The sequence below is a fragment of the Somniosus microcephalus genome, chromosome 18 (genome assembly GCF_052327205.1).
Source record: "Somniosus microcephalus isolate GS21.2 chromosome 18, FLI_Smic_1.0, whole genome shotgun sequence".
NCBI classification, from domain to species: Eukaryota; Metazoa; Chordata; class Chondrichthyes; order Squaliformes; family Somniosidae; genus Somniosus; species Somniosus microcephalus.
In genome coordinates this window covers 8,549,111-8,575,865 of record NC_141004.1, presented here as the reverse complement: position 1 = coordinate 8,575,865, position 26,755 = coordinate 8,549,111, and the positions used below count along the sequence as shown (strand labels likewise).

Genomic DNA, 26,755 nt, shown 5'->3' with positions numbered 1-26,755 from the left:
ATCTAATAGAATGGCAGGACAGGCTCGAGGGGCTGAATGGCCTCCTCCTGAAGAACAGTGCAAGATCCAAGTTTCTTTTACACAACGTTTAAGGCATCAGAGGGGTGAAATTGGACCTCGTTGGGCCTGTTTTACTGGCGCAAAATGGGAACAAAGGGGCCGCTTCGGGCCCCAAGGATGCCTGAAAAACCTCCAACTCCAAATTGGGTTGGACAATTTTTCAGGTGTTCCTGGTAGCCGCCTAAAGCAGGCGCTCGGCCCCTTGCACATTTCCGGACGGTTGTACCGAAGGTGTACGGCGCTTCCAGAACGGAAGGTGCTGGGGCTACACAGCCCAGCAGGAGCACCCAAGGGTTAACCCACAAGCTGGGCTTTTGATAAGGTCCCGCATAAGAGATTAGCGTGCAAAGTTAAAGCACATGGGATTGGGGGTAAGGTACCGACTTGGATAGAGAACTGGTTGGCAGATAGGAAGCAAAGAGTTGGAATAAACGGGTCTTTTTCCAAGTGGCAGGCAGTGACTAGTGGGGTACCGCAGGGATCGGTCCTTGGACCCCAGCTATTCACAATATATATTAATGATCTAGATGAGGGAACTAGATGTAATATCTCCAAGTGTGCAGACGACACAAAGCTGGGTGGGCGTGTGTGCTGTGAGGAGGATGCTGAGAAACTCCAGTATGATCTGGACAGGTTGGGTGATTGGGCAGATGCAGTACAATGTGGATAAATGCGAGGTTATCCACTTTGGTGGCAAAAACAGGAAGGCGGATTATTATCTGAACGGCAATAGATTGGGAGAAGGGGAAGTGCAACGAGACCTGCTGTTTGTGGGACCTTGCTGTGCACAAATTGGCTGCTGCTTTTCTCACATTACAACAATGACTCCACTTCAAAAGTACATCATTGGCTGTGAAACGCTTTGGGGCGCCCTGAGGTTGTAAAAGGCGCTATAGAAATGCAAGTCTGTCTTTTTTCTTTTTTTCTATCTCTCTATAGTTTTGGTTGCTAGGGACTGCGGGTTTGCTGACTTTTGTAGAGGTCATGAATAAGAGAAGGAGCTTGAATTATAAGAGCTAAAGTGGGGATAACTATCACCTGCAGATCCTAACCGACTGTTCTAATTTTAAAATGAAATTGCCAGAAGTAAACAGCAGTAAAAAAATAATGAGTACCAGAGGTCAGAAAGATATGGACTGTGAACCTGGGTCAGTTTGGCTGGCTGCTAATGGAAATAGAATAAGAGTGTGCATACAAATTAGAAGTATATATGTATATAGATGGGAGGCGGATAAGGAGCAGCATTAGCACGAGGTGGACGGAACTGGCACCGTGCATGAGGAGCAGGAGCAGAAGCAACGGTGCGAGAACGAGGGAGAAGGGAGGATCAGATTGGCAGCTGGATTCTAGCCTTGGCCCCCTCCTATTTCTCATCTACATGCTGCCCCTCGGCGACATCATCGGGAAACACAGCATCAGTTTCCACATGTACGCTGATGACACCCAGCTCTACCTCACCACCACCATCTCGACCCCCTCCACTGTCTCTAATTTGTCAGACTGCTTGTCCCACATCCAATATCGAATGAGCAGAAATCTCCTCCAACTAAATATTAGGAAGACCGAAGCTATTGTTTTCAGTCCCTGCCACCAACTCCGTTCCCCAGCCACCGACTCCATCCCTCTCCCTAACATCTGTCTGAGGCTGAACCACACTGTTCGCAACCTTGGTGTCATATTCGACCCTGAAATGAGCTTCCGACCACATATCCGCAGCTTAACTAAGACCGCCTATTTACATCTCCGTAACATCGCCCGTCTCCGCCCCTGCCTCAGCTCATCTGCTGCTGAAACCCTCATCCATGCCTTTGTTACCTCTAGACTTGACTATTCCAACGCACTCCTGGCTTGTCTCCCACATTCCACCCTACGTAAACTTGAGGTCATCCAAAACTCGGCTGCCCCGTGTCCTAACTCGCACCAAGTCCCGTTCGCCCATCACCTCTGCTCGCTGACCTACATTGGCTCCTGATTAAACAGCGCCTCGATTTCAAAATTCTCATCCTTGTTTTCAGATCCCTCCACGACCTCGCCCCCCCCTATCTCTGTAATCTCCTTCATCCCTACACCCTGAGCTCCTCCAATTCTGGCCTCTTGAGCATCCCCGATTTAATCGCTCCACCATTGTCGGCCGTGCCTTCAGCTGCCTGGGCCTAAGCTCTGGAATTCCCTTCTAAACCTCTCCGCCTCTCTCTCCTCCTTTAAGAGGGCTCCTAAAACCTACCTCTCACCTGCCCTAATACTCCTTATGTGGCTCGGTGTCAAGTTTTGTTTAATAATCGCTCCTGTGAAGAGCCTTGGGACGTTTTACTACGTTAAAGGCGCTGTATAAATACAGGTGTTGTTGTTGTTGATTAAATCGAGCATCAGCACCGAGTGAAGGCACCGTGCACCCAACACGGTGAACAGAATGGAGAGGCAGCACCAATCGTGTTCACAGCCCCCGGCTGCCCTTGTCCTTCTAGGTGGCGGAGGTCGTGGGTTTGGGAGATCTCGATAATAAATCACGGACACAAGGACATACTCTCAAGATAAGCACTGATTACATAAAAGGGGGTATTGGAAGAAACATTCAATCCCATTGGATAGAGCAAGAATACAAATATGGGGAAAAGGCAGAAAAGTGGGGGCCTAAGTTCATTGCAGGTGAGAAGGGTGGAAAGGCCTCCTCCTGTACTAACAGTGGCTGGATTTTGTCAATGGGGAGCCTTTCTGGAGGCGGGACTCCCACTTGTTGGGTTTTAGTCCCGCCTCCATCGACTTGTGGCCAACCCACACTATTTTTCCCTTGATTGACCTTGTTAAGCCCGCCCAGCGGGGCTCAGTAGGCCAATTAAGGGAAAGCCAGTTACAGGTGACGTCAGCGAGTGCCGTTTCATCTGTCAAGAGCTTTTGACAGAGGAAATGTCATCGTTTGATGGCTCTGTGAAGCTGTCAATCACTGACAATCTGTCTAAGTTGTGTCTTTACTCAAGACTCAATTAGAAAGCCTTCCTGACCAGAAAGCAGAAGCTGCAGCTTTTGACAGTTCAGCGGCCATTCTGCTTTCTGTGCCGGTGAGCTGAGGGACTCCCGAGACCTGAAGGGAGGAAGCCTGCAGGAAGAAGTAAAGGTAAGTAAAACTTATTAAAACACTTTGCACACACCTCACACACTTACCTCTGCACACATGCACCCATTACTCACCTGCACACCGGACATCTCAGCCCCTCCGACCCCGGCAGACCGACGGCCCGCCTCGCTGACCCTGGCGAGGTTCGGAGCCGTCGGGAAGCTCACACTTCAGGGCTCAAAATAGGATTAGCAAAAACCTGCCTGTTAACTACCTGTTAACAGGCAGTTAATTGGCATTAATCCCCTTCCCGCCTCGAGGAGGCAGGACCAGGCGTGGGTTAGCTACCGTTTAATGCCATCCCCAACCTCCGCATTACTGTTTGGAGGTCTTTATACCACTCCCACTAACGTTTCTGCCCCTTGGTATTTTCTCAGTTCTACCCATACAGATTCCACATCATCAGAGCTAATATCCCTTCCTTACAATTGTGTTAATCCCCTCTTTAACCAGCAATGCTACCCCACCTCCTTTTCCTTTTTGCCCGTCTTTCCTGAATATTGAATACCCCTGGATGTTGAGTTCCCAGCCTTGGTCAACCTTGGAGCCATGTTCTGTAATCCCAATCATATCATATCCGTTACCTCTATTTGCACAGCTAATTCATCCACCTTATTACGAATGCTCCTCGCATTAAGACACAGAGGGGGAAAAATTCAGTTGTTTGCGCCACCCATTAGCGCCTAAAGAGGTTGAGAAGTGGGGTGCTAACCAACTAGCGCCCTGGGCGCAGCGAACCCTGCGCCTCTTCCCATATTGAGCGGACATTTAGCGCCGGCGCTAAACCGTAGCGCCCGCTCACCGACGTACGCAGATCATGACGTCATTTCAGTGTGCAACGCCTTTGGGCGCCCCGGACCGGAAATTCAGCGGCGCCCCCTCCATTCCGCCTGGCGCTAACAAGGACAGGTTACCTGGCACGTTTCCCAGTCGCTGTCGGGCTCGGGGGGCGCTCTTTAAGGGGACTGTTCTGGATTATTAGTGGCAGCCAGTTTTGGACAGAACTTCGGTTGCTCACTCCCTGGCCCACTCCATATGGTTGACGTTTTTGCCCGCCACAGGTAGGTTGCCGCCGATTTTGAGGCCTACAAGGTGCAGAGTGTGGCTGCAGATGATAATCGATCTGCCCCTTTAAGAGCTGGCCGGCGTCAGCGTGTCTGGGTGAAATCAATAATTGACGGCACCTGTGCTGCGCCCGCCCACGGAGAAATTGCGTCGCGCCGCCGGGTTTGCGCCTTAAGACTACCGTGCAGCGCCTGATTTAGCGCCACAATCACCTTCAGGGGCGCTGCAACCCAATATCGCTCGAAGTGGCGAGGAAAGTGCGCCTGGCGCTATACTTTGCGCACCACCAATACTAGCGCCCCAAACGGGGTGATACCGAATTTCTCCCCAGAGTCTACAGGCTTGTTTTTTTAACACTCTTAAACCTTTTAGAATTATTATTTACTGTGGCCATGTTTGATTTAAACCCTTGATTTCTCTGACTGCCACCTGTCCTTTGCTTCTATCCTTGTTTCCCTTTCCTCTGTCTCCCTGCTCAGGTTCCCAACCCCATGCCATTTTAGTTTAAACCCTCCCCCAGAGCACTAGCAAACACCCCCCCTAGGACATCGGTCCCCGGTCCTGCCCAGGTGCAAACCGTTCAGTTTGTACTGGTCCAACCTCCCCCAGAAACCGGTTCCAATGTCCCAGGAATTTGAATCCCTCCCCCTTGCACCATTCCTCTAGCCACGTATTCATCTGAAACATCCTTCTATTTCTACTCTGACTAGCACGTGGCACTGATAGCAATCCTGAGATTACTACCTTTGAGGTCCTATTTTTAATTTACCTCCTAACTCCCTATATTCAGCTTTTAGGACTCAGCCCGTTTTTTTACCTATATCATTTTATGCAGGTGCGCAGCTCGTCCATAGCATCATGTGGGCCTTGGGCATCACTTGGGCCGCACTATCGGAGGGGCAGTACTGAGGTAGCGCTGCACTGTCGGAGGAGCAGTACTGAGGGAGCGCTGCAATGTCGGAGGGGCAGTACTAATGGAGCACTGCACTGTCGGAGGGGCAGTATTGAGGGGAGTGCTGCACTGTCGGAGGGGCAGTACTGAGGGAGTGCTGCACTGTCGAGGGGCAGTACTGAGGGAGCGCTGTACTGTCGGAGGGGCAGTACTAATGGAGCACTGCACTGTCGGGGGGGCAGTATTGAGGGAGCGCTGCACTGTTGGAGGGGCAGTACTGAGGTGAGTGCTGCACTGTCAGAGGGGCAGTACTGAGGGAGTGCCGCACTGTCGGAGGGGCAGTAATGAGGAAGTGCTGCACTGTCGGAGGGGCAGTACTGAGGGAGTGCTGCACTGTCAGAGGGGCAGTACTGAGGGAGCGCTGCACTGTCGGAGGGGCAGTACTGAGGGAGCGCTGCACTGTCGGGAGGGGCAGTACTGAGGGAGCGCTGCACTGTCGGAGGGGCAGTACTGAGGGAGTGCTGTACTGTCGGAGGGGCAGTACTGAGGAAGCGCTGCACTGTCGGAGGGGCAGTACTGAGTGAGCGCTGCACTGTTGGAGGGGCAGTACTGAGGGAATGCTGCACTGTCGGAGGGGCAGTACTGAGGGAGCGCTGCACTGTTGGAGGGGCAGTACTGAGGGAGCACTGCACTGTCGGAGGGGCAGTACTGAGGGAGCGCTGCCCTGTCAGAGGGGCTGTTAAACTGAACTGAGGCCCTGTATGTTCGCATCTATTGAACTCTGAACTCTAGCTAGGGGGTGAACTGGCGCCAAGCAGGGCACATGCAAAAATCTCCATGCCCGACTTATCCCAGAGTGGGGGGGGAGAGGGGAGGAGGGGGAGGGGGAGAGAGGGGGAGGGGGAGAGGGGGAGGGGGAGAGGGGAGGAGGGGGGAGAGAGGGGGAGGGGGAGAGGGGAGGAGGGGGAGAGGGGAGGAGGGGGGAGAGAGTGGGAGGGGGAGAGTGGGAGAGAGGGGGAGAGAGGAGCAGGGGGAGAGAGTGGGAGGTGGAGAAAGGGGAGGGGGAGAGGGGGAGAGGGGAGGAGGGGGAGGGGGGAGAGGGGAGGGGGAGGGAGGGGGAGAGTGGGAGAGAGGGGGAGAGAGGGGAGGGGAGGAGCGGGAGAGAGTGGGAGGGGTGAAGGGGGAGGGGGGAGGAGGGGCGAGGGGGAGGGGGGAGGGGAGGAGGGGTGAGAGGGGGGAGGGGGAGAGGGGAGAGAGGGGGAGGGGCGAGGGGAGGAGGGGGGAGGGGGAGGGGGAGGGGAGGAGGGGAGAGAGGGGGAGGGGAGAGGGGAGGAGGGGGAGACAGGGGGAGACAGGGGGAGGGGGAGAGCGGAGGAGGGGCGAGGCGGAGGGGCGAGGGGAGGAGGGGTGAGAGAGGGGGAGGGGGAGAGGGTTGGAGGGGTGAGAGGGGGAGGGGGAGAGGGGAGGAGGGGGAGACAGGGGGAGGGGGAGAGGGGAGGAGGGGCGAGGGGGGAGGGGAGGAGGGGTGAGAGAGGGGGAGAGGGGAGGAGGGGCAAGGGGAGGAGGGAGGGGAGGAGGGGTGAGAGAGGGGGAGGGGGAGAGGGGAGGAGGGGTGAGAGAGGGGGAGGGGGAGAGGGGAGAGGATGAGGGGGAGGGGGAGGAGGGGCGAGGATGAGGGGGGAGGGGAGGAGGGGTGAGAGAGGGGGGAGAGGGGAGGAGGGGAGAGAGGGGGAGGGGGAGGGGGAGAGGGGAGGAGGGGGGAGGGGGAGAGGGGAGGAGGGGGGAGGGGGAGAGGGGAGGGGGGAGGGGTGTGGGCGAGATGGATGGGGAAGGGTGCAGGTGGAGGGAGGGAATTCTGAACCTCACTATGAAGAACTGACGGCGTTAGCTAATGGCGGTTGGCTGGAGGCCGTGAGACCGTCCCTCAACAGTCAGCACTTTGAGGAGAGGAGAGGAGAAAACAACACACAGCCACAGCATTGGGACAACACCATTGCACTCACTGATGACGGATATTAAAGGATACGGGGAGGAGAGTGGGATTAGACCGGGTGGGATATTCAAAAAGAAAGACTAGCATTTATATAGCGCCTTTCACGACCACCGGACACCTCAAAGCCCTTCACAGCCAATGAAGTACTTTTGTGAAGTGTGGTCACTGTTGTAATGTGGGAAACACAGCAGCCAATTTGCGCACAGCAAGATCCCACAAACAGCAATGTGATAATGACCGGATCATCTGTTTCTGTTATGTTGATTGAAAGATAAATATTGGCCACGACACCAGGGATAACTCCCTGCTCTTGTCCTGAGAGAGCAGACGAGGGCCTCGGTTTAACGCCTCATCCGAAAGGCAGCACCTCTGACAGTGCAGCACTTCCTCAGCACTGCACTGGAGTTTCAGCCTAGATTTATGTGCTCAAATCCCTGGAGTGGGACTTGAACCCACAACCTTCTGGCTCAGGGGCGAGAGTGCTACCCACTTTTCAAACTTTAAAATTTTTAAAATTATTTATTAAACATTAAGGGGGAGAAATTCGGTATCGCCCCGTTTGGGGCGCTAGTATTGGCGGTGCGCAAAGTTTAGCGCCAGGCGCAATTTATCGCCACCTCGAGTGATATTGGGTTGCAGTGCCCCTGAAGGTGATCGCGGCGCTAAATCAGGTGCTGCACGATAGTCTTAAGGCGCTAACCCGGCGTTGCGACGCAATTTCCCCGCAGGCGGGCGCAGCGCAGGTGCTGTCAATTATCGATTTCACCCAGACACGCTGGCGCTGGCCAGCTCTTAAAGGGGCGGATCAATTATCATCTGCAGCCACACCCTGCGCCTTGTAGGCCTCAAACTCGGCGGCAACCTACCTGTGGTGTCCAAAACTGCATCAATATGGAGAGGGCCAGGGAGAGAGCGCAGCGCTTCAGCGAGGGGGCATAGGATGCTCTGGTTGGCGCGGTGGAGCGTAGGCGATCTGTGGTGTACCCGGAGAATGGCAGGGGGCCTCAACACAGCGAATACCGCAGAGCTTGGAGGGAGGTTTCCCACAGAGTCACCTCCAGCAACATGGTTCCCAGGACCCCTGTGCAATGCAGGAAGAAGTTCAACGCCCTCACGCCTTGAAATAAACGGGTCGTTTTCCGAGTGGCAGGCAGTGACTAGTGGGGTACCGCAAAGATCGGTCCTAGGACCCCAGCTGTTCACAATATATATTAATGATCTGGACGAGGGAATTGGATGTAATATCTCCAAATTTGCAGATGGATACAAAGCTGGGTGGGAGGGTATGCTGTGAGGAGGATGTCGTGAAACTCCAGCACGATTTGGACAGGTTGGGTGATTGGGCAGAAACATGGCAAATGCACTATAATGTGGATAAATGTGAGGTTATCCACTTTGGTGGCAAAAACAGGAAGGCAGATTATTATTTGAATGGTAATAGATTGGGAGAAGGGGAAGTGCAAAGAGACCTGGGTGTTCTTGTGCACCAGTCGCTGAAGGTAAGCATGCAGGTGCAGCAGGCGGTTAAGAAGGCAAATGGTATGTTGGCCTTCGCAGCAAGAGGGTTCGAGTACAAGAACAAGGATGTCTTGCTACAGTTGTACAGGGCCTTGGTGAGACCACACCTTGAGTATTGTGTGTAGTTTTGGTCGCCTTACCTGAGGAAGGACGTTCTTGCCATGGAAGGAGTGCAGCGAAGATTCACCAGGCTGATACCTGGGATGGCAGGAATGACGTATGAGGAGAGATTGTGTCGATTGGGCTTATACTCACTGGAGTTTAGAAGATTGAGAGGGGATCTCATCGAAACCTATAAAATTCTGTCAGGCCTGGACAGACTAGATACAGGAAGGATGTTTCTGATGGCCGGGGAGTCCAGAACCAGGGGTCATAGTCTAAGGATAAGGGGTAAGCCATTTAGGACTGAAATGAGGAGGAATTTCTTCACCCAGAGAGTGGTGAACCTGTGGAATTCTCTGCCACAGAGGGCGGTGGAGGCCAGTTCATTAAGTATATTCAAGAAAGAGTTGGATATATTTCTTAAGGCTAAAGGGATCAAGGGATATGGGGAGAAGGCAGGGACAGGGTACTGAATTTGGATGATCAGCCATGATCTCATTGAATGGTGGAGCAGGCTCGAGGGGCTGAATGGCCTACTCCTGCTCCTATCTTCTATGTATCTATGTATCTCACTCGGGTTGTCAGGGTGAGTGCCTTTTTCAGAATCATCTTCATCCCTCCATCTGCACCTCACTTTATGGCCAGAGGGTGTGCAAAGCCCCAATGGCCAGCTGTCATCCAGCACCCATGGCCCTTTCTGGAAACACACACGCACATTCAGCTCTGTGCATTATGTAAGGGCTATTTGACCATGGGAGGCATGTGATACCAGATCAGGGCAGCATGTTTCATCACACCCCGTCCTTTCTCTTGCAGGCCAAGCTGGCGAATAACAGAAGGCAACAGCTTCGTACCAGAGGCGGCTGGCCTCACCTGCAGACCCTTACAGACCTGGAGGAGCGAGTCCACCGCATTGTGGCAAGCCGGATGAGTGGCCCCGTCGCTTCTGGAGATGCCGACCCCATTGTGGACAGCGATGGTAAGGTCATCACCTTTTTGACCTCTCTCCTTCCACTTGTTCCCCACACCAGCATGCTTTTTCACTCTCGAGCCAACTCAGAGCATTGCAGCACTCATGCATCCCTTGCTGCCACCCTGTCCTTTCGCTAAAGCCACTCTTGAACCTCCCTGATTTCAGATGCTGCATCACCAGCTCGGGAGCCAGGCCCTCAAGTTGCCAGTGCGAGTGACTCCGGAGGCGTGGAGGAGGAGGAGGAAGCCTGACCATCCATCCCACCCTCAGGCGAGCCAGCCCATGTCCAGACTGGGGAGACGCCTTCCATGGAGGGGAGTGGGGGGGAATGGTCGGATGAGGATACAGCTCCAGGACCCAGCGGCCTGCAGCAACGCGAGGGGGGTAGGGAAGCTCGGGGGCACTGTCTCCCCGGAGGGCGAGTCGGGCCGCGAGTGCTGCTGCACAGAGCGCAGAAGAAGTGCGTGCCCTCGCAGAAATGAGCGCCCAGGCTGGGCTGAGGCACACTGAGCTCATGGCTGCAGTGGCAAGGATGCCCGACTCCATTGAGACACTGGCAAGGAGTGTCCAGGACTTCGGCGCAGCACAGGCAGGGAGTGTGCAGGACTTCGGCGCAGCACAGGCAAGGAGTGTGCAGGACTTCGGCGCAGCACTGGCAAGGATTCTCCAGGGCTTCGGCGAAGCACTGGCACCTGCCACGCAAGTGCTGAGTGCTGCCACGCAGTCACTGGCTGGTCTCATGCAGACGCAGATTGAGGCCACGCGAGCACTGACTGCTGCCACCCTCGCTGGATCGGGCAGGATTCCCCGGGGCCCTCGCCGCGCCACAGCAGGCCAGCAATCTGTGCACCAACCGATTGCTGCGCATGCTGCGGTGCTGCCCCGTCAGAGTGCCAGTGTGTTGGCCGACCAGGGAGCTGCTGTCCGCTCTCAGGATGACAGCATTCCTGATGCCACCACTGGCACTTCTCCACTGCAGCTGCCACCACCTGTAGGACAGACTGCTGCCGCCCATGCAGAGTTGGAGCAGTCAGCAGCCGTCCCTCCAGGCCCAGAGCTGGTCCAGGCCGTCCCTCAAGGGCATCTGCGGTCTTAGTTTCGGACAGTCAGCAGGCCTCCCCCAGCCTTGCTGCAGCCACTGGGGTCCCATTACGGAGGAGCTGCAGGGCGGGAAGGGGGCAATTCCGAAAGGGAAGCAGATCACCATCGAGGGGGAAAAAGTAGAAGGTGCTGCTAAATTCTGTTATTTGTTTCATTCAAGGCCGAGGATGCTGGTCTGAATGTTGGTTATGTTTTGCACATTGTCTCCAGGGTGTGAGAGACAGTTATGTGGCAGTCTATTTGTTTTGCTTTTTGTTGCCATTGCTTTGTCATGCGGGAAAGATACACATTTTGTTAAATAAATAAGTTTCTTTATTCACAATGTCCATGTCTGTTCTTTGCACAAATTTTTGCCTTGACCGGCTTAGGGGTAGCAGAGCGGTTCCATTCATGTTCTTGGAATGGCAGCAAGCATTCCCTGAGAGGGGCCTAGAAGCGACTTGCTATAAGCCTCTGACGGACGACCCTTGCAGTTTGTGCCTCCCTCCCGTCTTGGTGCTCCTCCTCCTCCTCCTCCTGCTCCTCTTCCTCCTCCTCTGCTGGTGCTTCAATGTCTGGTGGCATTGGCTGGGTCCTGAGGATTGCCAGGTTATGCAGCATGCAACACACAACCACGAAGTGGGAGACTCGCTCAGGTGAGTACTGAAGGGCTCCTCCGGAATAGTCCAGACAGCAGAACCGTTTCTTCAGCACGCCGATTGTGTGCTCACTGATGTTCCTGGTCGCTTGATGGCTCTCGTTGTAACGTTCTTCAGCAGGGGTGCTGGGCGAATGGAGCAGGGTCATCAGCCAGGGGCACAGAGGATAGCCCTTGTCCCCGAGAAGCCAGCCTCCTGGGTGAGCCGGGGCCTCGAAAAGGTCTGCCACAGAAGTCTGGCGCAGGATGAAGGCGTCGTGGCTGCTGCCTGGAAAGTGGGCATTGACAGCGAGTATCAACTGTCGGTGGTCACAGACCAGCTGCACATTCAAAGAATGGAACCCCTTTCGGTTGCGGATCTCTAGAGGCGCCCGCAAAGCCACATGCGTGCAGTTAATGGCGCCCTGCACCATGGGGAAGCCCGCTATCCTTGCGAAGCCCTCTGCACACTCTCGCTGCTTGTCTGGGGTCATTGGGAAGGAGATGTACTGCCGTCTCCTTCTAAAGAGGGCATTAGTCACTTGACGGATGCAGCAATGCACCGCGAATTGTGAGATGTTAGCAATGTCCCCAGTAGCGGCCTGAAAGGAGCCGCTGGCATAGAAGTTTAGAGCCACAGTGATCCTCACAGCCACCGACAGAGATGTCCTGCACCTTAGTTGAGGCTGCAGATCTAGCTGAAGCAGGTGGCAGAGCTCAGTGACCACCTCCTTACTGAAGTGCAGCCTTCGGAAACACTGCTCCTCCGACATGTTGATATCCGAAAACTGTTGGCGGAAAACCCTGGCAGCGTAAGGTCTGTAGGCCCTCCTCCGTCTGGCCATACCTGCCACTCTATCCCTGCGTCTCTGTGCCTTGTCAATATGATTGAGAAGGACGACGTTCCCATCCAATGCAGCCCCCATAGTAACTGCGCACTGAAAGTTATGCCGTTTGAGAAGCTCACCAACTGCAAAGTGATGTTCAGAAGGCTAAAGTTCCTCAGCCAGCGCTGGCTCACTGCAGAAATGGCTCTCCATGTGTCTCTGAGCAACTCTCTCTCTCAAAGAAGTTGTGGTCCAAAAATGGCTACCACTAATAATCCAGAAAGAGTCCCCTTTAAATAGCAACCCCCCAGCCTGACAGCGACTGGGAAACGCTCCAGGTAACCTGTCCTTGTTAGCGCCAGGCGGATCGGAGGGGGGCGCCACTGAATTTCCAGTCCAGGGCGTCCCAAGGGCGTTGCACACTGAAATGAAGTCATGATCTGCGTGCGCCGGTGAGCGGGCGCAACGGTTTAGTGCCGGCGCTAAATCTCCGCTCAATATGGGAAGAGGCGCAGGGTTCACTGCGCCCGGGCGCTAGTTGGCTAGCACCCCACTTCCCGACCTCTTTAGGCGCTAATGGGTGGCACAACCAACCGAATTTCTCCCCCTTTTAAACCTTTTGACAGAAAAAATATCAGCGTTTCACAGCTGTTTGAAGCTGTCAAACACTGACAATCTGTACTCTAAGTTAATTCCTTCCTGTCAGGATGATTCAGAGATCTCCCCGGAACAGAAAGCTGAATGCTGCAATTTTTGACAGTTCGCAGCCATTCTGCTTTCTGTGCCGGTGAGATGAGGGACTCCCGAGACCTGAAGGAAGGAAGGCTGTAAAAGTAAGTAAAGGTATGTAAAACTTCTTTAAACACTTTACACACACCAAACACACTTACCTTTACACTCATGCACCCATCACTCACCTGAACACCGGACATCTCGATCCCTCCAAGCTCTTCATCCCGACGGGCCGCCTCCTCTAACTTGGTGTGGTTTGGAGCCGTCGGGAATCCCACATTTCAACATTAAAAATAGGGATTAGGCTAAAAACTGCCTGTTAACTACCTGTTAACAGGCAGTTAATTGGCACTAATCCCCTTCCCGCCTCGGGGAGGCGGGTCCCAGTGCGGGGCGGGTATCCACCTCCTTTGAAACTGGCATGGAGGCGGGTTGGGGCGGGATGGTGTCGGGACCCCCGATTTCAGGATTTTAACCCCCCACACACCTCCAATCCCGCCTCCATGGCCCAATGAAAATCCTGCCCATAATCTCCCTTAGAGAGTCTTTCTGCTATCACGGTTTCTCCAAAAGTGCCACTCCCTTTGACCTCATCTCTACCACTGACCCTTGCTCCCTGTTTCTTCTCTCTCTGGGACAATGGCGCATCTCCGCCTATCTCGCTCCCTTCTGGTGTCTTTGTCTCCCCGCTCCCACCCTGCTGCCCCTTTAAGGCTCCTGCCTCTTGCACCCTCTGCTTCTCTTGCCCCCTCCTGCTCCCCGAGATGTCCAACTCCCTGTCTTTCTTTGGAGTACTTACACTTACCCCACATCCCGCTCCTGCCTCCTCTCCCTCCGCGGACACCAGATTCTTTCGGGAGAGCCGGGTCGTGTTATGGCTCGACTCTGCCCTCGACCCGTGCTGCCCGCTGCTGTCTTTGTCCTTTTCCACCATACTTGGTGTGTTTTCCACGATCTCCATCCTGTTCTCTTCTCCGCAATTTTCTGCCTCTTCTTGCGCTCTTTTCTCCTTCCATTCACCAGCTGTGTCCTCCGCCTGCTCCGCTCCTCCAGTCGCTCCACTAACACCTCCTGCTCCTTCTCCTTCTCCCATCTCCTCATCACTCAAGGGGCTTCCTTCTGTCTCACACTCACAGCGGGTGGGGCCTTTGTGACACACCCCACAGCTCTCTGCCTTGCAGCTCCGAGCGATGTGTCCAGACTCGCCACAGTTATAACAGTACAAGTCTGGACAGTTTCTTACAAGATGGTTGTGTCCAAGACAATAATAACAAACCTTCACCTGATTTTCATGCAGTACTCGAAAGTACTGCACTCCTTCCATTGTCTCAAATTTCATACTATACGGCAATGATTTCACCCACTCTGGGAACCACACCTTTTCATAATGGGGTCCATCTGCTACCCGCGTTCCTGGATAATATCTCCTCTTTATTGCTGAGCAAATTTTAATGTCCCATGACTCTAACTTTTTTATTAGCACATCACCCTTAATATAAACCATCAGGTTTAAGAATGAGACCACCACCGCTTCAGAATATAGTAGTTACCTCCAAGAACAACCTTCAAACTCAGTAAAAGTCTTTCCACCTCCTCTCGGCCACTGACCGTCACCTGGAACCCACCATTCGGCTTTGGTCGGCAGGCAAAGCAGCTTCCCTCGCCGCAGTCCTCATGTACCGCCTGGATAATATCTCAAGCTCGTATCTCCTTATCCTCGCACTGACCCACCACCGTGTTTTCTTTTCCAAACCTCCTGGGGTCCCGGCCCAAATCTTTGGGCCTTTTTTTCTCCCTTCCCCCAACATTTTCTCCCCTGATTAAATTCCTCCTGGGAACGTTGTCTTCTGAGGGGCCGGCACTCTGAGGGGCCCGGCACTCTGAGGGGCCGGCACTCTGAGGGGCCGGCACTCTGAGGGGCCGGCACTCTGAGGGGCCCGGCACTCTGAGGGGCCCAGCACTCTGAGGGGCCCGGCACTCTGAGGGGCCCGGCACTCTGGTTGCTGTTTAAGGACCAAAAAGGCCCTAAAACCTGAAAAAAACCCACCACCAACTTCAACTCCCTGCAGTAATCAAGCAGCCAGCAGCACCTGCTCGCTCCTAGCCCCTCCCACCTAGAGAGTGCGACCCTCTGAGCCACGGGCTGACACACAGGGTACAGGAAGTGAGGGGGAGAGTGGGATTTGACTGGGTGGGATATTGAATGGTGTGGGGAGTGAGCAAGACTGGGATTAGACTGGGTGGGATATTGAATGGTGTGGGGAGTGAGCAGGATTAGATTAGACTGGGTGGGATATTGAATGGTGTGGGGAGTGAGCAGGATTAGATTAGACTGGGTGGGATATTGAATGGTGTGGGGAGTGAGCAGGATTAGATTAGACTGGGTGGGACATTGAATGGTGTGGGGAGTGAGCAGGACTGGGATTAGACTGGGTGGGATATTGAATGGTGTGGGGAGTGAACAGGATTAGATTAGACTGGGTGGGATATTAAATGGTGTGGGGAGTGAGCAGGATTAGATTAGACTGGGTGGGATATTGAATGGTGTGGGGAGTGAGCAGGACTGGGATTAGGCTGGGTGGGATATTAAATGGTGTGGGGAGTGAGCAGGATTAGATTAGACTGGGTGGGATATTGAATGGTGTGGGGAGTGAGCAGGATTAGATTAGACTGGGTGGGATATTGAATGGTGTGGGGAGTGAGCAGGATTAGATTAGAAAGATCGGCCGAGAAATTCAGTTGGCTGCGCCAGGCGCTAACGCCAAAAAAGGGCTATATTTCCGTCGATAAAGCCTTAGCGCTGGAATGCAGACCGATCTGCGCCGACGCCCAAATTCATTTGAGATTTAGCGCCGGCGCAAAGTGTTAGCGCCCGCTCGGGTGCGCGCGCAGCTTATGATGTCATATCCTCGCGCAACGCTGTTTTAGCGCCCCAAACCGGAAATTGAGTGGCGCCCGCCCAATGTGGGCGTGGCGCTATTAGGAATTGTAAAATGGAATGTTGCAGAGGCCCTGTGGGCCTCGGGGAGCGCAAATTAAAGGGCACCTCCACTGACCTATAAAGCCCAGCCATTTTGCTGCAATGACTTCACTGCTTTGGATTTCTACACAGAGACCAAGGGACAGAGATTCCAGATTTGGGACAAGATAGGAGAGGTCTTTTTGGCTTCTGGCCAGTGCTTTGACATTTGACTCTTGCTGATTTCACTGTTGCGACCTTGATTATGGGGGCTGCATGGGGGGCCAACATTGAGTTGCAGCATTATGTGCGGAGGGCTCGCAGACGCTGTGAGAGATGGGCAGCCATGCGTAGACACAGAAGGGCCATCAGGCGTCGCCAACGTAGGCCTTACGCACCCAGGCAATACCGGCAGCAGGTGTCCTATGTCACCATGTCTGCGGCACTTTGTGTAAAGAGGCTGCGCTTCAGAAGGGAGGTGGTTGGAGAGATCTGCCAGCTGCTTCACGCAGATTTGCAGCCACAGCTCATGTCCAGGACGTCTCTCTCGGTGGAAGTGAAGGTCACGGTGGCTCTCAGCTTTTATGCAAGCGGCTCGTTCCAAGCCGCTGCTGGGGACATCGCGAACATCTCCCAGTTCGCCGTACATCGCTGCATCCGGCAGGTCACCGATGCACTGTTCGCGAGGAGACACCAGTTCATCTCCTTCCCCATGACCCAACAGAGGCAGCAGCAGTGTGCAGTGGGATTTGGCAGGATCGCGGGCTTCCCCATGGTGCAGGGCACCATTGACTGCACGCATGTGGCTATGCGGGCACCTATAGACAATCCCGAGGTTTACTGCAACCGCAAGGGCTACCATTCCCTCAATGTGCAGCTGGTGTGTGACCACAGGCAGCGCATCCTAGCTGTAAATGCCCGCTTCCCAGGAAGCAGCCACGATGCTTTTATCCTGCGCCAGACTACTGTGGCTGACATGTTCCAGGCACAGCCTCCACCAAGGGGATGGCTTATCGGGGACAAGGGCTACCCTTTGTGCACATGGCTCATGACCCCGCTCCGCGCGCCCAGGACCCCAGCGGAGGACTCATACAACGAAAGCCATCAAGCAACAAGGAACGTCATAGAGCAAACCATAGGCGTCCTCAAGCAACGCTTCCACTGCCTGGATCGCTCCGGCGGCTCTCTACAGTATTCGCCGGATAGAGTGTCCCAGTTCGTCGTCGTGTGCTGCATGCTGCACAACCTGGCTATCCGCCGGATGCAGGCACTGCCACCTGACATTGCACCACCACCTGAGGAGGACGAGCAGGAGGACCATCAGGAGGAGGAGGGGGAGGAGGAGGAGGAGCAGGCCAGGAGGGGGCCAGAAGGCCCAAGGGCCGTACGCCGGGGGCTTATTGCTCGACACTTCTAGGCCCGCTGTGAGGGAATGGCCTGTGGGAATGAGCGCACCTGAAGGCAGCCGCTCCGGAAGCCGTCAGCCGGTTAACGCAGCAAACACTTGAAACATGACACCTGGACAAGCTGAATAAATAAAAACCTTTATTTAACAAACTGAGGCCCCTTCCCACATGAAACTCAAAAACACAGAACACACCCAAAAAACAGTCACAAACATATGTCACTCCCCCAACCTGGGGAGGACTAACAAAAGTTGGCCATCCACATGGCCTTCAACATTGGCCGTAACAAAAAAAGGGCCCCCCTCGCCAACAGAAAGACCCCCATAAAAACAAAAAATGCCTTCAATTTCGGCCATCCACAAAAATCAGCCCCCAAAACACAATCCCCCCCATATATACAATGCCGCAGAGACCACACTCTAGCGGCTGTGCCGAGAGGGCGAGTCCTTAGAGAGCCTTCCCCGGCCCCTGCCCGGCCTGCTGCTCCGCCTCAACGTGGGCCCTGTGGCGGCCTCAAGGCTGGGGGAAGGCTCATGAGGGCCCCCATGCGTCGCGACAGATGCCCTTGGGGGTCGGCCAACACGACGCACGTCCCGGGAGGGGCCGGCTGCTGACTGGTTCGGCTGTGGCTGGCCAGCATCAGTGGCAGCAGCAGCTCCTCGCACCCTGGCTGGGGGAGTGGCAGTGTCGGATGCTCCAAGGGGGGCAAGCTGGCTGCTGCCAGGCGCGCGAGGCTCAGCAGACACAGTGGCAGTCGTCCGGCCTGGCAGTTCAGCTGGCGCAGCTATGTGCTGGAGGCCAGCCCGCTGTGTTGCAGCAGGGCGGCGGGTGCGGGTGCGACGCCTCTGCGTCAAAGCGAGTGTGGCAGAAGTCAGTGACCGCACTGCCCGGGTATGTGCCTCCAGCTGCTGTGACAGTGTGTCGAAGGAACCACCTCTCTGGCGACTCTCCTCCTGCAGTGCCGCGAGTAGTTCGACCCCCCTGGCGTGCGCTGCGGCCAGTTGCTCCACCCCCCTGGCCTGTGATTGGCCGAATGCTGCCACACTCTGAGCCAGGGACTCGATGGCGTGCGGCATCTGCTCCACAACCCCCATGAACTCATGGTGACGCCGGTCAGACGCCACCGAGATCTCTTGCAGGAGGCGCACCTCCTGGCCGAGGCCACTCTCCGGACTGGAGAGAGGACTCTGCAGCTGGGGAGAAGCCGGCCGAGCTGGCCGACCCCTGCCGCCTGCCTGGACCCCACTGCAAGCAGGATCTGCCCTCCCCTGCAACACCTCCCCCTGGCTCTCCTGCATGCCAGACGTCCCCCCTTCATTGCCATCCCCTGGCACGGCTGAGGGCTCGCCCGATGGGCCGGCTTCCTCCTCGTCCTGGACGTCCTCCTCCTCCAAGGGCCTGGCACCCGGCGTCTCAGGGACCACCTCCTCCTCAGCAGCTGAAAGCAGGAAGGCACAAGAGTAGCTTTAAAGTGAGGACAGGGCGTCAGTGAGGGACGCCTGAGCGGTGGCATTATGCGCATTTGTCCGTCAGTGGGAAAGGATTTAGATCGGAAGCACTAGGGCAACGAGAGAGCTGCAAGCGGTCATCTCCTTACCAGTGGCTTCCAGCACAGGGTCCGCATCCCCGATGGCTACAGGGCCAGTCACCCGGGGACGCAGGAGTCCAGCGACGCTCTCCTCCAGAGCACTTAGAGCCTGGTAGTGGGGCCATCCACCACCGGTCTCCACCCGGCTGCGCGCATTTCTTGCCAGCTTGGCCTGCAAGAGAAAGGACGGACTCTAAGTACAGTGTGGTGCCCTGTTGCTGTGTGTACTGCCTCCCATGGTGGAATAGCCTGGCCAGTGTGGTCAGTGCAGAAAGTGCTGTTGATGATCATGCCAGTGGCATTGCTGCGTGAGGAGGGCTGCCCATTATGCCTTTGAGGTCCCTTTGCCCATAGTGTGAGGCTCACATGCAAGGATGAGGAGGACAGTGGAAAGGGTACTCACCTTCACCAGCCGACAGAGGTCATTGAACTTTTTGCGGCACTGGTCCGCAGTCCTGGGCACATCTGAGTTTGAGGAGACCCTGCGTCCGATGCTCCTCCAGGCTTTCCTGAACTCTCTCCTGGGAGCCTTTCTGCCATTGTCCGGGCACAAGATGGGTCTTCTCTCCTGGACAGCATCAATCAGCACCCTCAGTGCATGGTCTGAGAAGCGCTGGGCTCTTTCACGGGCCATCTCCATCTGTCCTGGCGCTATTTTGTCCCACCAGCACTGTTGAGGCCTAGCAGCAGGGCTCCAGTGTGCAGGGCGTGGCAGCAGTCAAAGTTGACCCTTCCCCCTTTAAGAGCAGGCCGGCGTCAGGGTGTCTGCTGTCAAGCAACACATGACCGCACCTGCGCTGCGCCCGGCATCGGCGTTATCAGGCCGCAGCGCCGGTTTAGCGCCGGAACCGAGCATTGCAACGCCGGTTTCAGCGCTCGCCAAAACTCTTGGCCAAATCCACTGAATTTCGGCGCGGTTGCCTGCAGTTTCCGGCGGGCGCTAAATTTGCCGAACGCCCGACTTTAGCGCCCCAAAACTGTGCAAACTGAATTTCTAGGCCATCATATGGACAAAAGCACTAGTACAGATTTGATCGGCTGAATGGACTCTTTCTGTGCTGGGACATTCTATGATTTTTGCCGGGAGGGGTGAATTTCTGACTTTGTGATCTAGGGTTTGTTCACTGGGAGTGTTTACTGGAACACTGGGTACTTGAGAGATCACATTGCGACCTTTTGCATTAGCTGTCGGAGAAATCAGGCACAGCGCTCCCTCGAAAACCCAGTTCGTGCAAAATCCCAGACTGAAGTGGAAAGTTTCCAAATTATTCATCGGGCGCGTCTCACCTTTAACTGAGCAGTTTATTGTAAAAACAACCTGATAAGCACATTATAATGGTGAGTTACCATTGGTGGGTGCTGGGCAATAATCATTCACTCACTGTGCGAACAGATAAACAAGCTCTTCCCATCAAGGATCGTGTGATTGAGTGCCTTCCTGTCTCCTCTTCCTTCAATAAAACGCTTATAGCGGATGAATTGTTTGCAAGCATTTTTATGGGTCGTACTATGAACAAACCATAAACCTACATGTTCCTCTGTTCCAGCCACTGCCGTAATAACCTGTGTACTCCTCCCCGAGGATGTACACGCCAACTCCATGGGTGGGATAGAACTGGCCAACTGGGAGTTGAAAAGACCGCGGGGAGTTAGTTGACTTGCCTCTCGCGAAACAAAAGTGACTAGGATGTGATATGCGGCCAAATCATTGGAATTCAAATCCTTGTTAGGCAAAGGGCTAGGCAATGTGGTCAGTTGTGGCTCAGTGGGTAGCACACTCACCTCTGAGTCAGAAGGTTCAAGTCCCACTCCGGAGACTTGAGCACAAATATCTAGGCCGACGCTCCCAGTGCAGTGCTGAGGGAGTGCTGCACTGTCGGAGGTGCCGTCTTTCAGATGAGACGTTAAACCGAGGCCCCGCCAGCTCTCTCAGGTGGACGTAAAAGATCCCATGGCCACTATTTCGAAGAAGAGCAGGGGAATTCTCCCCGGTGTCCTGGTGCCAATATGTATCTCTCAACCAACATGACAAAAACAGATTATCTGGTCATTATCACATTGCTGTTTGTGGGAGCTTGCTGTGCGCAAATTAGCTGCCACGTTTCCCACATTACAACAGTGACTGCACTTCAAAAAAAGTATTCATTGGCTGTAAAGCGCTTTGAGACGTCCGGTGGTTGTGAAAGGCGCTATAGAAATGCAAGTATTTCTTTTTTTCAAGGCGGGTGGATGGAGTTAGGTCACAGATCAGCCATGATCTCATTGAATGGCGGAACAGGCTCGAGGGAACGAATGGCCTCCTCCTGCTCCGATGTTCCTTTGAGCCCTACTGACCCTGAACAGTGATTCCCGTGGGGCTGGACCTTGGTGTGCTGTGTACAGTTCTGGCCACTGCAACATACGGTATAGAAAAGGGTGGGCTAACAGAAATTTGTTTCAAGGTTCGACCCCTTGAACATGTTAATGAGCGGCTTCATGCCTGCTGAAAGGCCTTGCCTTGACCTGGGCCGGTGCGGAACGGAGCAAGCACTGGGCCTGATCTGCTCCGTTTATTTTTGTTCAGGCCTCTTTCCGGGTGCAGAATAAGCGGCGCGATGGGCCCGAGAGTAGCCCCCGAATTGGGCCTTGGGCCTCAGTTCAATATTACTGCAGATGCCGGAGGCAGCATGGTGTCGGGTGGAGTGAGTGGCCAGGCCGTGAGTTGAGGTCAATGTTTTGGGGCCAGCTGTTGCAGTGCCCCCTGTAGGAATGGAAGAGGAACAACTGCGAACACCCTCAAAACAAAGGCGACTTGCCAATACAGCAACAGCCACTTGCATTTCTGTAGCGCCTTTAATAAAATGTCCCAAGGTGCTTCACAGGAGCGATTATCAAACAAAATTTGACACCGAGCCACATAAGGAGATATTAGGGCAGGTGACCAAAAGCTGGGCCAAAGTGGTCGGTTTTAAGGAGTATCTTAAAGGAGGAGAGGGAGGCGGAGAGGGTTAGGGAGGGAATTCCAGAGCTTAGGGCCCAGGCAGCTGAAGGCACGGTCACCTATGGTGGGGCGAAGAAATTTGGGGGATGTGCAAAAGGGCAGAGTTGGAGGAGCACAGAGATCTGGGAGGGTTGGAGGAGGTTACATGCCGTGATGCTGGTTAGGGATGCGAGAGAGAAGGAGTGTGCATTATAAGTGTGAATGGTGGGTAACACGCTGATGCATAACCCATGCCAATTGCCTCCACACATTCCAGACCCGTTCTTTCCAGGGTGATTTCCTAAGTCTAGACATGGCTGTCGGCGATATCAGTGAGTGGGTGTTCACGTGACTTTTATATAACGGAGGCGCTAACTCATTTAATGCCTGTTGTTAAAATAGCTGACACAGTCATGTGAATACGTTAAGCACCCACCTGCGACTATTGCCTGAAGTCACTTGTTTATGCCTGGCAGACTATGCAGCCTTATGACTGTGCTCAATGACCCATACCTCAATACCTGCGACCCTGCAATAAGATGTAATCCTGAAAGCAATCAGTGTTATGAACCGGCTGAGCTGGAACCTGTAAAATAAAACACAAAATCAGACAGCGGAACCCATTCACTGCCGCAGCCAACCCAACCCTCTGGCTCTGGATCCAACAGGGTCAAAGTCCATCTGAGAAGGTCAAAGGTAAATTTAATGGAGGCATTCAAAATCATGAAGCGTTTCAATAGAGTAAATAAGGGATGGACAATAAATGCTGGCCTTGCCAGTGACACCCACACCCCATAAGCGAATTAAAAAAAAAATAAGGAGAAACTGTTTCCAGTGGCAGGAGGGTCGGTAACCAGAGGACACAGATTGAAGATCATTGGCAGATGAGCCAGAGGGGGAGATGAGGAGAATCTTTTTTACGCAGCGAGTTGTTGTGATCTGGAACGCGCTGCCTGAAAGGGCGGTGGGAGCAGATTCAACAGTAACTTTCAAAAGGGAATTAGATAAATACTTGAAGGGAAATATTTGCAGGGTTCTGGGGAAAGAGCAAGGGGGAGTGGGACTAACTGGAGAGCTCGTTCAAAGACCCGGCACAGGCACAATGGGCCGAATCTGTGCTGTAAGATTCTATGATTTAAAAAAAATTTGTTCCTGGGATGTGGACGTCGCTGGCAGGGCCAGCATTTATTGCCCATCCCTAGTTGCCCTTGAGCAAGTGGTGGTGAGCCGCCTTCTTGAACCGCTGCAGTCCATGTGGTGAAGGTACTCCCACAGTGCTGTTAGGGAGGGAGTTCCAGGATTTTGACCCAGCGACGATGAAGGATCAGCCGATATATTTCCAAGTCAGGATGGTGTGTGACTTGGAGGGGAACTTGGAGGTGGTGGTGTTCCCATGCGCCTGCTGCCCTTGTCCTTCTAGGTGGAAGAGGTTGCGGGTTTGGGAGGTGCTGCCGAAGAAGCCTTGGCGAGTTGCTGCAGTGCATCTATGATCTGTTGATATAAAGTCTTCTGATGTGTAGGTGCTGTGAGGCAATGAGTGATTGTAACTCCAGCATAGTCCTCTGAGAGCTGATTCCCCAGCAAGCATGCTTCAATCTCTCTCAGGTATCCCAGAACTGTCCTGAAGGCCAACATCTAGATGAGCAGGTTAATGGTTGCCACGGACATCTAGGGATTTGTAAACATTTATGGTGATAGTTTATTGAAGGGCTGGAACAGATTGTTCAAACTTCAACACACGGCACAACAAATAACACAACACCTTTCACCACTTGCGCCTGGATCCACATAAAGCAAGAAAAATAATGACCGACGTGCATTTCTCCAGCGCCTTTCACTTCCGGAGTCCCAAAGCACTTTACAGCCAATGAAGTACTTTTTGAAGTGAAGTTATTGTTGTAATGTAGGAAACACGGAAGCCAATTTGCGCACAGCAAGCTCCCACAAACAGCAATGTGATAATGACCAGATCATCTGTTTTAGTGATGTTGGTTGAGGGATAAATATTGGCCCAGGACACCGGGGAGAACTCCCCTGCTCTTCTTCGAAACAGTGCCTTGGGATCTTTTACATCCAGTTGAGAGAGCAGAAGGGGCCTCGGTTTAATGTCTCATCCGAAAGACGATAAGGCAAGAGAGATAACAAACGGTTAACATTGGCAATGGGGGAGGGGTGGTCCAGAGAAGGCACCCCTCCCCCACACTGCTGGGAGTTCACAGAGAGGCCGATCTTGAACCTGTCTGTTCTCTTTCAGATGCTGACTGGCCTGTTGCGTGCTTCCAGCAATTTCTGTTTTTATTTGTGATTCCCAATACTCATTGGACACCTGCGGATCTTCAGTGAGGCACTGACGCCGCAAAGAAAATCCACCCAGGGCACCATCAGCCTCAGGGTATTTGGCCAATTCCACCCCAGATATCAGGGAGGGTGGTGGGATGCTGAGCGATGGGACGGTGGGATGGTGGGCTTCAGAAGAACAGAATGGTAGGACGATGAGATGTTGGCTGGTGGGACGATGAGATGAAGGATGTTGGGTGGTAGGACGATGAGATGATGGGATGAAGGATGTTGGGTGGTAGGACGATGAGATGATGAGATGAAGGATGTTGGGTGGTAGGACGATGAGATGATGAGATGAAGGATGTTGGGTGTTAGGACGATGAGATGATGAGATGATGGGATGTTGGGTGTTAGGATGATGAGATGATGGGATGTTGGGTGTTAGGACGATGAGATGATGAGATGATGGGATGTTGGGTGTTAGGACGATGAGATGATGAGATGATGGGATGTTGGGTGTTAGGATGATGAGATGATGGGATGTTGGGTGTTAGGACGATGAGATGATGAGATGATGGGATGTTGGGTGTTAGGACGATGAGATGATGGGATGTTGGGTGTTAGGACGATGAGATGATGAGATGATGAGACGATGGGATGTTGGGTGTTAGGATGATGAGATGATGGGATGTTGGGTGTTAGGACGATGAGATGATGAGATGATGAGATGATGGGATGTTGGGTGGTATGACGATGAAACGATGAGATGTTTGGAAGCCCTACACTGTGAATAGGAAACACAGCAGTTGCCAGAATCTTTTGTGACCTTTCGGGCTCAGGTTCTGATTTGAGATGTTTGGAATTTTTCTTTGAAAAGGCTTTCATTGAACGGTTTATTCAGTGATTAGTTCCAATATCGATTTCTAGGTGATGCACTGTCTGACAGTCACATAATGGACTGTGTCTGCTAGTTACGTGTCAGCTTGACTCAGTGAGTCAGAATCTTCTGCGTTTAACCCTGACTCCAGAACTTGAACAGGCAAGTCTCACACTCCAGAGCAGTACTGAGGGAGAGACGCACTATGGGAGGGGCAGTGCTGAGGGAGCGCCGCACTGTCGGAGGGGCGGTGCTGAGGGAGCACCGCACTGACAGAGGGGCAGTGCTGAGGGAGCGCCGCACTGTCGGAGGGGCAGTGCTGAGGGAGTGCCGCACTGTCGGAGGGGCAGTACTGAGGGAGCGCCGCACTGTCGGAGGGGCAGTGCTGAGGGAGTGCCGCACTGTCGGAGGGGCAGTACTGAGGGAGCGCCGCACTGTCGGAGGGGCAGTGCTGAGGGAGTGCCGCACTGTCGGAGGGGCAGTACTGAGGGAGCGCCGCACTGTCGGAAGGGCAGTGCTGAGGGAGCGCCGCACTGTCGGAGGGGTAGTGCCGAGGGAGAGCTGCACTGTCGGAGGGGCAGTACTGAGGGAGCGCCGCACTGTCGGAGGGGCAGTACTGAGGGAGCGCCGCGCTGTCGGAGGGGCAGTACTGAGGGAGTGCTGCACTGTCGGAGGGGCAGTACTGAGGGAGCACTGCACTGTCGGAGGGGCTGTACTGAGGGAGTGCTGCACTGTCGGAGGGGCAGTACTGAGGGAGCGCTACACTGTCGGAGGGGCAGTACTGAGGGAATGCTGCACTGTCGGAGGGGCAGTACTGAGGGAGCACTGCACTGTCGGAGGGGCTGTACTGAGGGAGTGCTGCACTGTCGGAGGGGCAGTACTGAGGGAGTGCTCCACTGTCGGAGGAGCAGTGCTGAGGGAGTGCTGCACTGTTGGAGGGGCAGTACTGAGGGAGCACTGCACTGTCGGAGGGGCTGTACTGAGGGAGTGCTGCACTGTTGGAGGGGCAGTACTGAGGGAGCACTGCACTGTCGGAGGGGCAGTACTGAGGGAACGCTGCACTGTCGGAGGGGCAGTACTGAGGGAGCGCTGCACTGTCGGAGGGGCAGTACTGAGGGAGTGCTGCACTGTCGGAGGAGCAGTGCTGAGGGAGCACCGCACTGTCGGAGGGGCAGTACTGAGGGAGTGCTGCACTGTCGGAGGGGCAGTACTGAGGGAGTGCTGCACTGTCGGAGGGTCAGTACTGAGGGAGTGCTGCACTGTCGGAGGAGCAGTGCTGAGGGAGTGCTGCACTGTCGGAGGAGCAGTAGTGAGGGAGTGCTGCACTGTCGGAGGGGCAGTACTGAGGGAGTGCTGCACTGTCGGAGGGGCAGTACTGAGGGAGCGCTGCACTGTCGGAGGGGCAGTACTGAGGGAGTGCTGCACTGTCGGAGGAGCAGTGCTGAGGGAGTGCTGCACTGTCGGAGGGGCAGTACTTAGGGAGTGCTGCACTGTCGGAGGAGCAGTGCTGAGGGAGCGCTGCACTGTCGGAGGGGCAGTACCGAGGGAGTGCTGCACTGTCGGAGGAGCTGGGTTCCAGATGAGATGTTAAACCGAGGCCTCGTCTTCCCTCTCATGTGGTCGTAAAAGATCCGGGCACAGGCATCAGGCCAATTGGCACTTGTAGAATCGCTCCTAGAGTGAGCAGGTAAGGAA

The 26,755-nt window shown here is 54.4% G+C and overlaps 1 protein-coding gene and 1 long non-coding RNA gene across 2 annotated transcripts in view; one reads left to right on the top strand and one right to left on the bottom strand.

The window, feature by feature from the left end:
* LOC147105005 (uncharacterized) overlaps positions 1-26,755 on the top strand; it is a 77,851-nt gene that overhangs the window by 2,070 nt on the left and 49,026 nt on the right. The gene's annotated exons all lie outside the window — the stretch shown is intronic.
* LOC147105006 (uncharacterized) lies at positions 17,706-21,763 on the bottom strand. Its single transcript, XM_086011769.1, has 3 exons — positions 21,740-21,763; positions 18,954-19,137; positions 17,706-18,794 (listed from the first exon to the last, which is right to left on the bottom strand). Exons 1-3 carry the CDS (start codon positions 21,761-21,763, stop codon positions 17,776-17,778), a joined length of 1,227 nt encoding a protein of 408 aa, XP_085867895.1. The 3' UTR covers positions 17,706-17,775.

What these genes read in the sequence shown, in the direction of transcription:
- LOC147105006 (XM_086011769.1), bottom strand. Translation starts at nt 21,763, where the DNA reads ATGCAAGTGGCTGTTGCTGTATTG. An exon ending in AAGTGGCTGTTGCTGTATTG is followed by an intron (nt 19,138 to 21,739) that starts GCAAGTCGCCTT and finishes CACTGTACTTAG; the next exon opens with AGTCCGTCCTTTCTCTTGCA. An exon ending in CCCTGTGCTGGAAGCCACTG is followed by an intron (nt 18,795 to 18,953) that starts GTAAGGAGATGA and finishes TCCTGCTTTCAG; the next exon opens with CTGCTGAGGAGGAGGTGGTC.